Raw genomic sequence first — 16,987 nt, forward strand, 5'->3', positions numbered from 1 at the left:
TTTGACCTCTGATATCCCTTCTTCTGCTTGAACAATTCGAGTGTTTAAACCTGTGCATACTTCTCGGAGTTCCTGTATTGTATTCTTCAGTTCCATTAATTCACTCATACTCCTCTCTAAGTTGTCTATTCTCAATAGGATTTCATCAAGCCTTTTGTCAAAGTTCCTAGTTTCTTTACGTTGGGCTACAACATGGTCTTTTAACTCACCGAAGTTTGTTATTATCCATTCCTTGAAGAGTGATTCTGTCATCAGGAGGCGCTCGTTCTCCATCAAGCCTTGTTCCATTGTTGATGTGGAACTGTGATCATCTTTAGAGGGAGAGGCGTTCTGACTTTGAGTATTCTCAGCTTTTTTTTTTTTTTTTTTTTTTTTCAGTAGATAGTATTTAATTCTCATTCAAATTGCTTTTCTGTACCAGCAACACCTCCCTGAAACCCGTGGGATACCCAGTCTGAGGCATGTCGCTACTGACCATCATTTCACACAGCTGGCATGAGCCACCATACCTGGCCGATTACCAGTCTTAAGCGTTTGGGATAAGCTGGCAGTTTTCTTTTTTGATGGCCTTGGTCTCTTAACTGGTTTCTTCCCATCATTGTAAATTTATCCTCCTCTCGTCTTTGAAATAACTTTCAGATTAGGTCTCTTGAGTGGACGTCCAGGTTGTTAGTTCCCAGGGCCAGAGCAGCGGCGTTAAAATGGTGGTGCTTTTCCGCCCAGGATTCTCCTGTCGGGCTTCCTTCTTGTGTCCGTAGTAGGCGACTCTGCCTTCCCGGGGCTCCAAACCTCGGTCAGAAAGGGAACCCGTCCCGTTTACTCTGTTCCGAGAGCTGCCGCGCCGAGGTGCCGGCGGAACCGCTGCGCCGACCACGAGAGTCGCGCTGGCGACCCCTGTGTTTCCACCACTGGGGGATCTTCTGCTCCGTGAGCGACCAGACTTTGTCTGAAAGTGTGGCGTCCTCTAGTTCTCCGCGCCTTCCCTGAGAGCTGCAATCCCGGGATGTTAGCGATCGGCCATCTTGGATCGTTCCCCCGGACCCGTTCTTTTCACTCCTCTTCCTTAGCAGCATTCCCCACCCCACTACTCTCCTTTGGTTCACATATGACAGTCAAGCCACTGTAATCATTCAGTCGTCTGGAAGAAAAAGGAGTGACTTAAATGTATTGAAGTGACTATATCCGACATCCTCTCCCTTGCTAATATTTGTTCATTTCTGATTGCTGCCTTGTAGTTGCTCCGCTCTGCTGCTGATTGGTCTGCTGGTATAAAGTACCATGAAGAGTCCATCCATGCCGCTTATGTCTACGTGATAGAGAACAGCAAGCACTATATCTATATTGAAGTAAGCCCTGCTCATGTAACTTTGTGTGAGAAACTGCCTTTCCTTAAATATCATGCAGAGACTTCAGGGTCCCCAAACATAGGACCTGTCATATTAATAAATACATTTTTAGATGTGAAAAGTGCTGGAGAAGTTCTAGTTCATGTCTCCTGAATTTTGACCTCCCAAACATACCTGGAATTGGCTCAGCATTGTCATTAACACAAGACTCTATTGGGAGTCTCCCAAATTCTTGCTATTAAGATGTATCATCAGCTCACTGTGATAGTATCAGAGAGAAATACTCCAACATGGCTGTGTAGGTTTTGATTTGACTTGGGTTGAAGGATTGAAGTGTGAAGGAAGTTCTGTTTCAGGAGAGCACACACAGGGGTGAGTTGCTAAAACAGAGCCCACTGGATGCCACTGGTTTGGACGTGGTGGAGTAGGGAGAGTGCAGGTAAAAGAACGTGGAAAAGGAAGATGTGAGAACATTAAGAGCAGGTACCAGCTTCTTCAATCCTGTGTGAACTACTATTCGATATGAAGCTTTTTTTCATCCAGAGTTTTCAGAGTATATGAGAAAATCTGAGGACACTGAGTTTAGTTTCAGAACTTAAATTACTCTTCAAAGTGGATATAAAAATAGGTCAGAGAACTTGAAGAACCCTGAAAAAATAAAAAGTCACAATAATGGAAAAAATAAATCAGAGCATATTTTCCTTCTTTATTTGAGTCTTTTCTTTCCCAGTGAATTTTTTTAAAAGTGTATAGAGGAATGGGTTAACTGGGTAAAACCATTCTAGCCCTGCTTTTCTTCCCCTTGGGTCCTGGCCCTCTCCCACTCTGCACAGGAACAATTCATTAAAGATAAGCAGGGAAGAATTGGAGCTTTATTTGTTTCTTGAGCCTGGGTAGAGAAGCCTAAGTTAAATATAATGCATTAGCTGGCTAAATGCAGTGTGGTATCCTGAATGGTATCATGCAATAGATATAGGACATTAGTGGAAAAATGAGCGAAGTCTGCATAAAGTCTGGAGCTTAGTAATGCCATTAGTGTCATTAATTTCAACAGTTACACCATAGAAATGTAAAGATGTAAAGGCCGGCTCCTGTTGCCCAGAATCATTTTGCTTCATCTCTTTTCAGTAGCATTAACATCAGCTTTTCTGGGCAGGTGCAGTGGCTCACGCTTGTAATCCCAGCACTTTGGGGGACCGAGGTGGGCAGGTCACCTGAGGTCAGGAACTTGAGACCAGCCTGCCACGATGGTGAAACCCTGTCTCTACTAAAAATGCAAAATAATTAGCCGGGCATGGTAGCAGGCACCTGTAATCCCAGCTATTCAGGAGGCTGAGGCAGGAAAATTGCTTGAACCTGGGAGGCAGAGGTTGAAGTGAGCTGAGACTTTTGGATGACAAAAGTGGGACTCCATTCAAAAAAAAAAAAAAAATCAGCCTTTCTTCTTCTTTTTTTTTTTTTTTTGAGACGGAGTTTCACTCTTGTTACCCAGGCTGGAGTGCAATGGCATGATCTCGGCTCACCGCAATCTCCGCCTCCTGGGTTCAGGCAATTCTCCTGCCTCAGCCTCCCGAGTAGCTGGGATTACAGGCACGTGCCACCATGCCCAGCTAATTTTCTGCATTTTTAGTAGAGATGGGGTTTCACCATGTTGATCAGGATGGTCTCGATCTGTTGACCTCGTGATCCACCCACCTCGGCCTCCCAAAGTGCTGGGATTCAGCCTTTCTTCCTAATGTGATCATAGTATCAAATGACGTCATTTATGCCATGCAGGTATACATAGTTGGGACATAGACCTGGTTGACACTTCTCTAGTCAAGATAAGCAGCCTTCACCCGATTCTTCCAAAAAAGGGGAAGTACATGACATGTAGCCAGTCTGTGTATACAGCTGCTGAGGAATGATAAGCTTCCTTATAATATGAATTCAGAAAAAGAAACATGGTTTGGTTGCTGCTGAGATTTTGATTGATTGACGCTCGAAGGTGAATCACATCCTCATAAGACTTTCTGTACCTTGTCTTCCTGTAAGTTTATCTTCTGGAGGCATTTTGTAGATTTATGCACTTAAGTATAAAACCTTAAATAGTCATAAAAATAATAATGCTGCAAAGGGATGATAATCATGAGTAGTTGCATATATATCTCTTTACCTTGAGATAATTAGCAAATAGTACTTTGTAAAAATTATAAATTACAGTTGTGTTATAATAATCTATTCTGTTTGAACATACAATATTCATAATATTTGCACCAAGTTTTTATCATTCCTTTATGTAGCAACAAAATCTTTTGCACTGTTAGGATAATGTTGTACCTGGTTTTCTAGTAACTGTTTTAAAGACTATTTTATAGATATATAAATAGCAGAAGTACTTAGAGGAAAAAAACATTTCTTTTTCCATTTTATTAACTGGCTTATATATATGCATCATACAAAAGACAGTTGAGGGTACTCAAAATAGAAGTTCAGAGATAATAAGAGACCCAAACAAGACAAGGCGAAAGCAGATACCAGCAAATAATGGAGAAAGAGTGGAGAAAACTAGACCAGGTTTTGCCATCTACCCTGTCAAAAAAGCAAGCTTAGCATGAAATGGAATGTTTTCCAATATAGAATTTTAAATCATAAGCATTTATGCAATGTGTGAACCTGAAAAAAACTAATTTCCCTATTGGTTAAATTTGCAGTGTTCCTAAGTATTCTAACAGTGTAATTTAGAAAATCACCTATAAGGAATTCTCATGGTGAGATAATGGTGTAGCTTTCCTTGACTAAGCTTACAGGTGATATGACCTGGAATCAGATGCGATCCAGAGTGAGATGAGGCGGCCTTTATTCTGTGTCATTGACTGTCTCGATGTGATTTCAGTGATCAGAACACATCTGCTGTGTGAAACATTTTTTCAAAATACCAGTGTAGTTTTTTGTTATTTACCAGATTGTCCTTATGGATACTGCTAAGAAAATAAAGACTAACATGATTGCCTTGTTTATTTCTCATAGAACCAGTTTTTCATAAGCTGTGCTGATGACAAAGTTGTGTTCAACAAGGTAGGCGATGCCATTGCCCAGAGGATCCTCAAAGCCCACAGGTAACAGCCTTTGGGTAGGAGTTCTTGCTGCAGATGTCTTTCTATTTATGACTAAAATGACTTGGCAAAGCCCATTTTTAAAGTTATGTCATTTCCTAGCAGGCTTGAATTTGGTTCAACCAGCAATAGGTTATTGATACCTTTAATCTGAGTCGATTACTAAAAATTTTTTAGTCCCTTTTCTAAGGAATTTGAATTCTTCCAGGACACAAAAATTTCTTCCTGGCCAGTGTGTTTCCCACACCTGAGGTCTGTGATTTGTTTTATTTAATAGCAGACTGTGAGCTGTGTTTATGTAAAAAACAAAGTAAAATAGACATAATATTTTGCTATGGGTTATATTCTTGTTATCATATGTCATATTTATTCAGTTCATGGGAGTATTTCTTTAATAATGGGTTTGCTGAGATAGAATTCACATACTGTACAATTCAGCCACTTAAACTATACAATTCAATGATTTTTGATATTTTCATGGACTTGTACAACCACCACCTAATCAATTTTAGAACATTTTCATCAGCCCAGAAAGAAACCCCATTAGCAGTCATTACCCATTCCTTCTTTTTTCAGCCCCTGGATACCACCGATTTTTCTTTTTCTATAGATTTGCCTAGTCTGGGAATTTTGTATAAATGGAGTCACACAATATATGGTCTTTTATGACTAATTGCTTTATCTTAGCATAATGTTCTTGAAGCTCATCTATATTATAGCATGTATCAGTATTTCACTTCTTTTTATTGCCAGATAATATTCCAATACATGCATATACCACATTGTATTTATTCATTGATTGATGGACATTTGGGTTGTTCCTACTTTTTGCCTATTATGAATAATGCTGCTGTAAACAGCCTGTACTCGTTTTTGTGCAGATATATGTTTCCATTTCTCTAGGGGTGAATTGCCAGGTTATAGCTAACTCTATGTTTAGCATTTTGAGGAACTTCCAGGCTGTCTTCCAAAGCAGCTCTGCCACTTTATATTCCCAGTGTATGAGGGGTCCAGTTTCTCTGTATTTGCCAATACTTAGTATTATCTCTCTTTGATTATAGTCATACCACTACATTCCAGCTTAGGGAAGAGAATGAGGCCTCAGCTCTTAAAAAAAAATAAAGAAACAAAAGAAAAAACTTATTTTGCAGGTTGCCTGCCATGGAGTGCACCCTTTTCACTGATTAGGGCCACGATGTGCCATTCAAGCTCACCCCTCTCTGTCTTCATAGACCTCTCTGTTCTCTACTTTTCTGAGACTCAGAACTTCCCTGCCAAAGTCATATTCTTAGCAACAAGTATAATTTTGGCTATTTGAAAAAGAATAGAATACAGCCCAAAGCAGACGGAGGGAAATGACAGTCTGCAGTCGGCCAGGCCTCACCAAAGAATATGGGCCCTCTGCCAGGTCCCTCCCACCCTGGAGAAATCCGTGTCTACAAATTGCGAACTCCCTTGACTGGGCTAAGTCTTTATTTTTCTGCCAGGACTGGAATCCAGCCTCACAACAATTCCCCTAAGCAATTTCTCGGTTCCTCTCACTTCCTCTGGTTCCTTCTCAACAGCCATAATTCTTTATAGAAATAGGTTTTACAAAGCATTCATGTTCTGACATGACATGGAGCCTCAGACTCATGTTCATCCCAGGCTGACCTAAGAGCAGCCGGGGGAATCAGTGAAAAAACCCAAGATCTTCACAAAACTGTCTCAGAGTTGAGGCCAGCTGCCAACGCACTTGAAACCTTTCCTTGACAACTCAAATGTGACTGGAGATCAGGGAGAAAAAAATCATAATCCACAGTCTAAAACTGACTGTTTTATATCACGTTTGACTAAGCCAAAAGGTAGGACCAACTGATCCAGGCAGAAACATTTTTTAACACTGTGTGCCAGAATGAATGGTTTCTGAGGAGGGTCTCAGAACTTTGTACATGGAAACTTGACATGCATAATTTTCCTGCTTTGGTAGAAATTCAGGAAGTGAGAAAGTGCATTTTATAGTGTTATCACCAAAAAGTTGATGCATACAATGAAAATAGGCAGTTGACTTAATGTTTCTGTTTTAATATTAAACTGCATTGAAAAATATGCTATTAAACTACTTTAAAATACAATTTTGAAAACTATTCAGACATCATGCTTCCTTTGTTTTCTTTTTTCTTTTTGAGACAGAGTCTTGCTCTGTCACCCAGGCTGGAGTACAATGACACGATCTTAGCTCACTGCAACCTCTGCCTCCTAGGTTCAAAAATTCTCCAGTCTCAGCCTCCCAAGTAGCTGGGATTACAGGCACTGGCCACCACACCCAGCTATTTTCCTTTTTTTTGTATTTTTAGTAGAGATGGGGTTTTACCATGTTGGCCAGGCTGGTTTTAAACTCCTAACCTCAAGTGATCCACCCACCTTGGCCTCCCAAAATGCCCCTCATGCTTCTTATATAACTGTAGATGAGCTGCTGTTTGCCTGTAAGTGGGTGGTATGGGAAATACCACACTGGGGAATCTGAAATTATTGGGGGACCAGATGTCTGGAGACCTGGATTCTCTCCTGCTGTGTTATCCATTGCTCTTCTGATGCACTGTTTCTTCACCAACAATGAGTAATAGTATCTGTTCCACCTAGCTTATGTGAATTTATAAAAGAGTAGTTGGTAAATTGTAAAGCACCGTTTGTGTAAGAAATTATTATAGCATGTCCATGATATTCATCATTTGGAAATCTGTTGTTCATTGTCAGTTCAAGGATAAAGAAGCATGATATTCAAATAAGCTGCTTCAAAATTAGTATTTATGCTTGAAAAAGAAATGCTTTAATTAAAAAGATGTTTAAATCTTTAAATTATTGGATGGCTTCTTGTGGATAAGAACAATTTGTTTCGGTGTCTTACCCCTGGCTCTTGTCCATCATGTAACAGTTTCAGGCACATGATGCAGACACTTCTGTCTAGAGGTTTTCTGCCAGAAGATGCTACTTACTTTGTTGTTTGAAGATATGGAAGTTTTCTAATTCAAATCACTGGTTGATAATTGAATTAAAATGTTACCAAATAGTTTTTGAGTCTTTTCACATAATCGGTGCTTTACCTGTGTTACCTCATTCAGTCTTCCTATCAGCTTATGGGGTTGGTTGCGTAATTACTCCCATTCTATGGGTGAGGCAGCTGAGGCCTAGTGAGGTTAGATGACTTAGCCAAGTCATACAGCTGTGGATGGATGGGAATAGGACTCAAACCATGTCTGTAGGACTTCAGCTTGTGCTTTTTACCACTAAGCTACAAAGCTTCCCCCATTTCTAGGGTTGTAGAAATTTTTGAATGGTAAACCTCCCAGAAATCTATAAAAAATACTTTATTTTGAAGTTTTAAAAATTGAATGAGCTGGGAAGTGTGGCTTATGCCTTTAATTTCAGCACTTTGGGAGGCTGAGGTGGGAAGATCACTTTAGCTCAGGAGTTCAAGACCAGCCTATGCAATATAGTGAGACCTAGTCTCTACAAAAAGAATACAAAATTAGCTGGGTGTGCTGGTCCATGCCTGTGGTCCCAGCCACCCAGGAGGCTGAGGTGGGAGGATCTCTTGAGCTTAGGAGGTCAAGGCTGCAGTGAGCCATGATTGTGCCACTGCATTCCAGCCTGGGAAACAGAGTGAGACCCTGTCTCAAAAAGAAACAAAAAAACAAACGTGATTTTTTAAAAGTAATGCTTGAAGATTAAAAGTCCTTGGGTTTAAAGAAAAATCTATGTCCATAATTACCATATCCTATAATTTTGTACCAAACTGAAAAGACATGTTGGACTTGTTTCAAAGCATTGTCTTAAGGAAATTTCAACTACAGTTATAATAAAAAGAAAAAAACCACCTTTTATCTAAGTATGCCAACCACTGGTTTCACATTTTTTCTTGTGGGATAACTTCCAAGCCCTGTACGATTCCTGCAGAAGAGGTTACCTTGGGGCACAGATGACAGCAGGCAGGAGACCTTTGGATTTAGATCATGTAAATGCTTTTATTCTATTCTAAACATTGTATAAATTGTAATCTCAGTAGATAAAGAAATGTAATGATTAGCACAGGGCAGGGGCCAGCAATCATTTTGAGCCTGAGCATGTGTCCTGGAAGAGAGAGGAAGGAAGAGGGAGACTCTTAAAGAAAAATGAGAATGAAAACGGGCTGGGCCATAGTGGGAACAGTTTAATATAGGGTTCTGTATAATCTCATCTGGGGGCCACTCAGGGCTAGGCTTGTCAAAGACGATCAAGCCCAGGGTGGAATCTAAGTCAGACATGCTGGGGAATTCCTCAGCCTTCTTACGGTAAGCTTGTCATTTTCAAAAGATAACCAATGACAAAAATGATGTGTGTTTGTGCACAATATATAATATAATCTATAAAGTCACATAAAGGATAGGTAAAGTCAATGTTAAATAGGGCCAGCATTTCTGGTGGACGAGTCATAATTTTAGCCAGTTCTTCCATGTGCAGAAGAGGAAACTGAGGCCCAGAAGGATCTTCTCCTTTTAAAAGATTTGCCAAGCACAAAATAAAAGGGGTTATGTCCCAAACAACCAAGAAGCTGCAGATCCAATTCCAGCATAATCGATACCACCATAGTATAAACTTCTCTTTACACAGGCGTGTGCACACACACACACACACACAGCCCTAACCACAATTCTTATTTCTGACAGTATTCACTGCTGCAAAATCTACAACAAGACAATTTATAGCAGCTCTTGAAGTGTACAGTAATGAAATACAACCTACAAATCTCAAATTCTCAAAAAATAAAATCTCTTGTCACTAGCGAAGCACATCAGGCTTCCTCGGGGCCTTCTTACCAGCCCTGAGACCCAGCTGTGAGCAGATCAGGATTCTCCCCACTATCCTTCAAGCTGAAGAGGGGCCATGAAGTGAAGGACGAGGGGCTTTTGCAGGAGAGAAAGACAGGAAGAGGACTGTAGAGGCACGTCACTGCTGTGACCTGTCCACATGGTGCAATCGTACTCTGCTTTTAAAGATATAAGCAGCTTCATAGCAATCACGAACATTTTAAAGTTGATTTTTAAAAGCCCATGTTCTTACCACCCTGAAAAGTTCGCTCTTCATTTTTCTATTTCCTTTTTGTCAATATTAATACGCACACTTCTGTTTTCTGTTGAGTTGTAATTTATTGTCTTAGAGCTCATCTGAATTTCAAGTGCATTTCCACACAATAGGAGGAGTTTTAACTTGGGCATTTCCTGATAAATGTGGTTCAATCAATTCAGTAATTTCTCATTGTGTCCTCTCTGTATTGAGCTTCAGGGTGCTACTCCTGCCTCCTCTCCCTCCACACCCAGTCCTTGATCTTGATGCTGTGGGGCCCTGGATCCTTGAAAAGGGTCTTCCAGACACTGGTGTTGATCTCCCTTGGGCCTGTTTTGGCATCTGCTTAATGTGGTTTGGGGACTTCAGGCCTCCCCTTTCAGACCTGCCTCTCTACCCCTTCTCCTCTGCCCCTGCCACGTGGCGTAAATGCTGGATGACGTGCTCCACATTCCTCTGGAGTTCACTTGAAAGCAAGGCCTCAGATCCTCATGGCTCTCATATTCTCACATTGAAAAGAGAGTGGGGTCTGTTGGGCGCGGGGGCTCACACCTGTAACCCCAGCACTTTGGGAGGCCAAGGCGGACTGATCACGAGGGAGATTGAGACCATCCTGGCTACCATGGTAAAACCCCATCTGTACTAAAAATACAAACAATTAGCCAGGCGTGGTGGCACGTGCCTATAGTTCCAGCTACTTGGGAGGCTGAGGCACGAGAATCGCTTGAACCCGGAAGGTGGAGATTGCAGTGAGCTGAGATCGAGCCACTGCGCTCCAGCCTGTGGGACAGAGTGAGACTCTGTTTCACAAAAAGAGAAAACAAAGAGAATGGAGTCTATCCTGCTTTTCCTGGAATTCAGCTTGAGGCCAAAGGACTGATTCCCTGTCCTGAGTCTTGCTCTTATTTCTCTGCACTCCTGCCTCAGCTTAGAGAATCTCTCTGTAGTTCCCCAAATTTAAAAGAAGTTTATGTCTTTGTGTCCTGCCTCCTGTGTGAGAGTGCCACCCCAGGAGCAATGCCTGCTTCGTTTCTGCAGTCACAGAGTGGGGGAAGTTAACACATTTAAAGTGAAAAATGATTTAATGTGTTGTAGTGTCGGCCTGCCACATTTGTATTGCCTTATGATTGTAACGTTGCACTGGGGCCATTTTAACACAGTACCAGAAGTACTGTGCTACTGAGCCTTCACAGAGGTCATTTTGAGTGGCTATAAGATGATCATTTCATTGATTGGCTATAACATAGTTTACTTAACCATCCCTTTATTATGGCACGTTTATTTACAATTTTTAGCTATTCTACATGGCACTGCCATAAGAGTTAGTGATTTTTGAAGAAAAATTTATTTTAACAAGAAGCCTGAGAATGCTGTTTTATAGAAATTGCTTTGAACTCATGTGAATGAAGTGACTGTTAGCATGATGGGTAGTTATCTGTGGCTTAGTGCCCACTAGCTCTTATCTTGCCTTTAAGGTTATAAATATTTTATGCACTAGGGGCTCTCATTCTTAATCCTAAAATGATTGCTATCATTTGGACAACCCCCATGTTACGAGGATTCAGTATTTCCAGAGGACATTAGACTCCTCAGCAGCTGGAACTCTTGTCCTCTGTGGATTGGATCAAGGAGGCAGCTTGGACATGGTGTCCCATAGAATTTTCTGGGCCTTGGCTTACAGTCAAGCACAATTTTGTGGTTTCAAATTCCAGAGTCCTTTTTTTTTCCCTACAGCAGTAAAAATCTAAATAGTTTCCACTATTTTGCTGAACACAGTTTAAAATTTTCATCATTTAGGAAATTTATGAGCTACTATATTGGAAAATAGCAAAGGCCTTGATATGGAGCTAAGAGAGTCCTAAAAACAAGAAAATGTGAATAATCTGATTCCTACAAACTAAAATTTGCAAGAATATTTTAAAATATTTTTATAGAACATTTATCAATATCCTACATATGAGATCTCCCTTGTAAAATCATTTTTGCTTTAAATGAAAAAAGATGAAACCGAACTGTCTCTTAACAGACATCATCACATTTGTTTCAAAGACCAGCAATACCACTTGTAAGATTTTCCAACAAATATAAAAAATGAGTTTTGTTAGTTAGCATAAATATCAAAATAGTTATTTCAAAATAGAAAAAAATTAGAAGCAATTTAAATGCCTATCAATAGAGAACTGGTTTAAATATTAAAGTACAGATACATGGTAGAGTATTACCTCCCTTTTCTTAAAAAGTAACTATGTTCTGATGTGGATTTCCAAGATACCCTATGAGATAATAAAAATCATGTACTTTGGGAGGCTGAGGTGGGTGGATCACGAGGTCAAGAGATCAAGACCATCCTGGTCAACAAGGTGAAACCCCGTCTCTACTAAAAATACAAAAAAAAAAAAATTAGCTGGGCATGGTGGTGTGCACCTGTAGTCCCAGCTACTAGGGAGGCTGAGGCAGGAGAATTGCTCGAACCCGGGAGGCGGAGGTTGCAGTGAGCCAAGATCGCGCCATTGCACTCCAGCCTGGGTAACAAGAGCGAAACTCAGTCTCAAAAAAAAAAAAAAAAAAACCATGTTCGGCAAAGTGCTTAAAGTGTTTATAGTATTCTAACATTTGTGTAGAAGGAAAAAATACATATATTCTTTTTTTTTTTTTTAAGATGGAGTTTCGCTCTTGTTACCCAGGCTGGAGTGCAATGGCGCAATCTCGGCTCACCGCAACCTCCACCTCCTGGGTTCAGGCAATTCTCCTGCCTCAGCCTCCTGAGTAGGTGGGATTACAGGCACAGCCACCATGCCCAGCTAATTTTTGTATTTTTAGTAGAGACGGGGTTTCACCATGTTGACCAGGATGGTCTTGATCTCTTGACCTCGTGATCCACCCACCTCGGCCTCCCAAAGTGCTGGGATTACAGGCGTGAGCCACCGCGCCCGGCCCAAAAATACATATATTCTTATAAATTCATACACTGTTTCTAAAAAAACATGGAGGAAATTGTTAACAAAAGTTGTCCCCAGGATAAAGGAGTGAGAGAGAATTTTTTTTCACGTGTAATCGTCTATCTCTTTTCATTTTGTACTACGAGCTTGTTACCCATTTGAAAGTAATCTATTTGGTGGTTCCTCAAAATGCTAAACTTAGAATGACCATATGACCCAGCCATTCCATTCCTGAGTATAAACCTGAAAGAACTGAAAACAGGGACTCACAGATACTCTATGCCCATGTTGATAGCAGTGTTATTCACAACAGCCAAAAGGTGGAAGCAGCCTAAGTGTCCTTCAACAGATGAATGTGATATGTACCGTGGAATATTATTCAGTCTTAAAGAGAAGGGAATTCTGACACAAACTACAACATGGATGAACCTTGAAGATGTTATGCTAAGTGAAACAAGTCAGACATAAAGGGCAAGTATTATATGATTCTAATTATATGTAAAATCCAGAACCGGCAGATTCATAGAGACAAAGCAGATTAGAGGTTACTGGGGGTGCAGACAGTGAAAAACAGGGTAGCTGTGACTTAATAGTCACCGAGTTTCTGTCTGGGATGTTGAAAAGGTTTGGGAATAAATCATCGTGATAGTTGTACAACATTGTGAATGCAATTGATGCCACTGAACTGTACACTTAGAAATGGGGGCCAGATGCAGGGGTTCATGCCTGTAATCCCAGCACTTTGGGAAGCCGAGGCGGGCAGATCACCTGAGGTCAGGAGTTTGAGACCAGCCTGACCAACATGGTGAAACCCCTCTCTACTAAAAATACAAAATTAGCTGGGCGTGGTCTACTCAGGAGGCTGAGGCAGGAGAATTGTTTGAACCTGGGAGGTGGAGGTTGCAGTGGGCTGAGATCTTGCCCTTGCACTCCAGCCTGGGCAACAAGAGTGAAACTTTGTCTCAAAAAAAAAAAGGTTAAAATAGCAAATTTTATATGTATTTTGCCACAGTAAAATGTAATTTAATTTAAATAATTAAAATATAATTTTATTTAAAGAAAAAAATGTATGTAATACATTTTGCAAATAAAATGTAATATAATATAAAGAAAAAATTCCTGTTCAGCTTAACCTCTTCTCTACCAGAAACTTCCCCAGAAATGCTTTTCCAACCTGATCCCATCCTCCTAAAGCGAATAATACTGAGTGCATAGCGTGAGCAAAGGTCCTTGACTGGGCGCTACCAAAACCAGAAAGATATGTGGACAGGCATCCTGCGTTTCAGAGGAGCTTATCACATAGCCTAGGGAGCAGATATGTGCATCCCTATTGTGTAAAGCAGAAAGAGTGCTGAATAGACATCCTGGCCGTGTGCTGTGAGTGCCGAGGCAAGAATAAACCAACTCTGACAGGAAGGGCCAAGATGGCTTGGCAGAGGAAGTAGCCTATAAGGTGACCTAGAAGAAGCGGGATTCACTGGAGGCCCAGAAGGCTGATGAGCCAAGCTTCATTAGCAGGAAGGTGCAGCTCTGAACAAAGGGCGGTAGTCTCCTGGTGCTGGGCTGTGGTTATGGGAGGATTACAGTGTAAGGCAGTAGAATCCTGAATTCTGAAAAGGCGGTTGAGGGCCAAATGGCATCAATTTTTAAGTGTCCAGTTTAATTTATTTTGACTTTTAAATGTTGGCTATGGGGAAATAGCTCAGGTTTTTTTTTTCCCTATTCCTTTTCACTATCCTGCTCACCATTTAGGGATGTGAGCCTCTTATTCTTATCAAGCACCAAACTTTAAGTTGACATTTTTTAATGTTTTCTTTCCAACTCAAACTATGTTTGCCATCTAGTGATTAATCCACGCCATTACAACAACCTACTTAGGATCCTCGTTCCTTAGCATGGCAGCCAAGCTCACAGGCCTCCAGATTTCACTGTTGACAGTCATTTCTGCCCTGAACTGCTCTGTCCACTTGCCCTGATGTACACATTGACATTTAGAGACATCGGTAATAAAATCCATCAAAGAGTACTGATAATATTCACACGAAAGAAAAATTTAGTTGTTTAGAAGAAAATGCACCTTAGAAATGAAAAGTTTAAGTAGGATCGGATTTGAAAATTAACCGATAACAACAGCTTTGTGTGAGTATAGTCCTCCAGATATCCTGGCGAGATTCCTTAATCACAGTGTATGTCAGGTTACTTTCTAGGCTTTTTCTTCTTCTTGTATATCCTATGAATAGAGACAAGAACATTAATAGCTTTTGATTCCGAATAGGTGGTACCCATTTGGAGCAGACTTCACATTTCTGATTTTCTGAATGCCTGTCAAAGAGAGAAAGCTACGCTTTCTTCTTCTGTTGTTACATCATTGAGTAGAATTCATTTTCCTTCATTAATCACTTGAGAGAGTGAGATATGAACTATTGTATTCTATGTGCAGGGGACTTAAATACACACATTGGCCGCTCAGAATTCTTAAAGGTCCTAGAGTAACATTTTGTAGCTGAAAACTCAGAGTTTCTAAGCAGATAGTGATGACTTCTGTTTTGAAAAATATAATGGATCCAGTGTGTCTTTTTGCCCCTGAGATCTAGGCTGTGAGAACCGATTTACTCAACAATTCTGAACTGAATGTCTGCTCTTTCCAGGGATCTAGCTAGCTACTGTGTCAACTATTTGTTAACTATTAAGATAACATGTTTTTTTTTCAAAACTTGGCTATAGCCTCCCCTACCTGCCTCTTTCCATAGGATCCAAGCAAATATTTCTTACACTGCATTTTGTTCTACAATCGATTGTGCTGTAGAGAGACAATGGGTACAATTTCTACTTTACCGCCAAGTTCAGCTTGTTGTTCAGGCTATGAAGTGACAGGCTGGATGACAACATCTGTCCTCCAGTCCAACAGCACTCCCCTCCCAAGCCCCAAAATGTGACAGAATGTGTTGTAGGAAACCATTCACTCAGTCTCCAAAAACACGTGAACTGCTTGGCTGTCATTTAAAACATACTACCTTTCTTTTTTGGATTGGGGTGGTAAATTTCTCTGCATATGACCTTTGCAGGGAAAACAAGAGATACCGGGTGTATGTTGTGATACCACTTCTGCCAGGGTTCGAAGGAGACATTTCAACCGGCGGAGGAAATGCTCTACAGGCCATCATGCACTTCAACTACAGGTGCCCAAACTCTAAATGATCTGTTTTGAGCTTTTGGTCATGCGTGTAAGCTGGTGAAGGGAATGACAGTGTTTCTCCACTTCCATTCAGTGGAGTGGGAGAACAAATGAACACTTTATTTTACTTTCAAATCTTGGCTTGTTTGCTAGTTGATAAAATTCAGATGGAGCCTACAGTGATAAAGGGTTGGCCTAGGACACATGGCAAACATAAAATAACTAAAATATGAGTCCCTTTTCTATAGTCATTGTCTATTTCAATAGAAGTATAATGTTGATGAAAACTTACCTTTAAGTGGTTAAATAGCTATTGAGCTTTACATGTACTTTGCAGTAAGTAGAGAAAAAATTAAAAGCCTAACATGGTATGATTTGCTTGTGTTTGGTTACGATTCTTTAGGTAGCAAATCCTTCAACAAGGTTGATAATGATAATTTTTTGGTAAATAAATACCCAGAATTTTGTTTTTTCTACCACATCTTTGTTAAAATTTTAGGGAAAGTTTTGTGCTTGGTATTTGTAAAAGCTGAGTTTTCGTATTTATTTAAAAATACAGACTTGGGTTCCTCTGAGGCTTCAGATTTGGCCAGTGGAGCACTGCGAAGAGGACAGAGGTGCCAGCCAGTGGGTGGGGGAGCACAGGCTATCAAGGCTGCATAGAGGGGGATGGAAAGGCACCTCCAGCCTTCTCTCAGGGTCACTTAACTGCAAAAGGGAACAGAAGCAAAGAGGTGAGGGGCCAGGCCTGGGCATGACTCTGGCTCCATGCTTTAAGTTCTGTGACCTGAGATTAAAAAGAGCCCTACTCAGGATCACACTCTGTTGTCAGAACCAAAATCTCTTATTTTTCCGAACCACACTTTTCTAATCAAACCCTTTGGAAAGGTGGGAGAGGACAAATGATACCTGACATAGAACCCTTGGTAAGTAAAGCAGATTAGGGGTCAGAGTCTTGGTCAAATTGGGTATGGAGGCTTAGATACCCTCCTGCTTGGGCCCCCTGCCCAGACGTTCCTGCTGGAGGATCTGTGCACAGTTCCAGTGCACCATTGTAGGGAATTTTTTTTTTTTAAATCCTCTTGTTTCTCACTGACTTTTCAAGCTTGTATCTGTTTATCTGCCAGGATTTCAATAAAAGATTTTTGTTTAGAGTTTTAACTATGCTTTGGCCTATGTACTTGAACTGAAGATTTGCACAGTTCTAATATTATCTGATTTGTAATGATAAACAAAGCTTTTCTAGTATTTAAGGCACTTGCATAATGTTTAATTGAATTGTGTCCATTTCATTCGCCATTCTAATATTATTTTTGCAATATTGTCAATTGTAATTATTTTCTGTGACTA

At 40.6% G+C, this 16,987-nt stretch overlaps 1 protein-coding gene across 11 annotated transcripts in view; it reads left to right on the forward strand.

Annotated features, from left to right (window-relative positions):
- The window catches only part of PLD1 (phospholipase D1), a 231,114-nt gene that overhangs the window by 167,331 nt on the left and 46,796 nt on the right, over positions 1 to 16,987 (forward strand). For 8 of the 11 annotated variants that reach the window (XM_035278534.3, XM_035278538.3, XM_035278539.3 and 5 more), the window contains 3 exons: positions 1,236 to 1,346; positions 4,356 to 4,444; positions 15,528 to 15,641. In XM_035278534.3, coding sequence (XP_035134425.2) covers positions 1,236 to 1,346; positions 4,356 to 4,444; positions 15,528 to 15,641 — 314 coding nt within the window. The remainder of the gene's footprint in view (positions 1 to 1,235; positions 1,347 to 4,355; positions 4,445 to 15,527; positions 15,642 to 16,987) is intronic. The other 3 variants (XM_078353837.1, XM_078353839.1, XM_078353838.1) reach the window with 1 other exon arrangement.

The sequence above is a fragment of the Callithrix jacchus genome, chromosome 17 (genome assembly GCF_049354715.1).
Source record: "Callithrix jacchus isolate 240 chromosome 17, calJac240_pri, whole genome shotgun sequence".
NCBI classification, from domain to species: domain Eukaryota; kingdom Metazoa; phylum Chordata; class Mammalia; order Primates; family Cebidae; genus Callithrix; species Callithrix jacchus.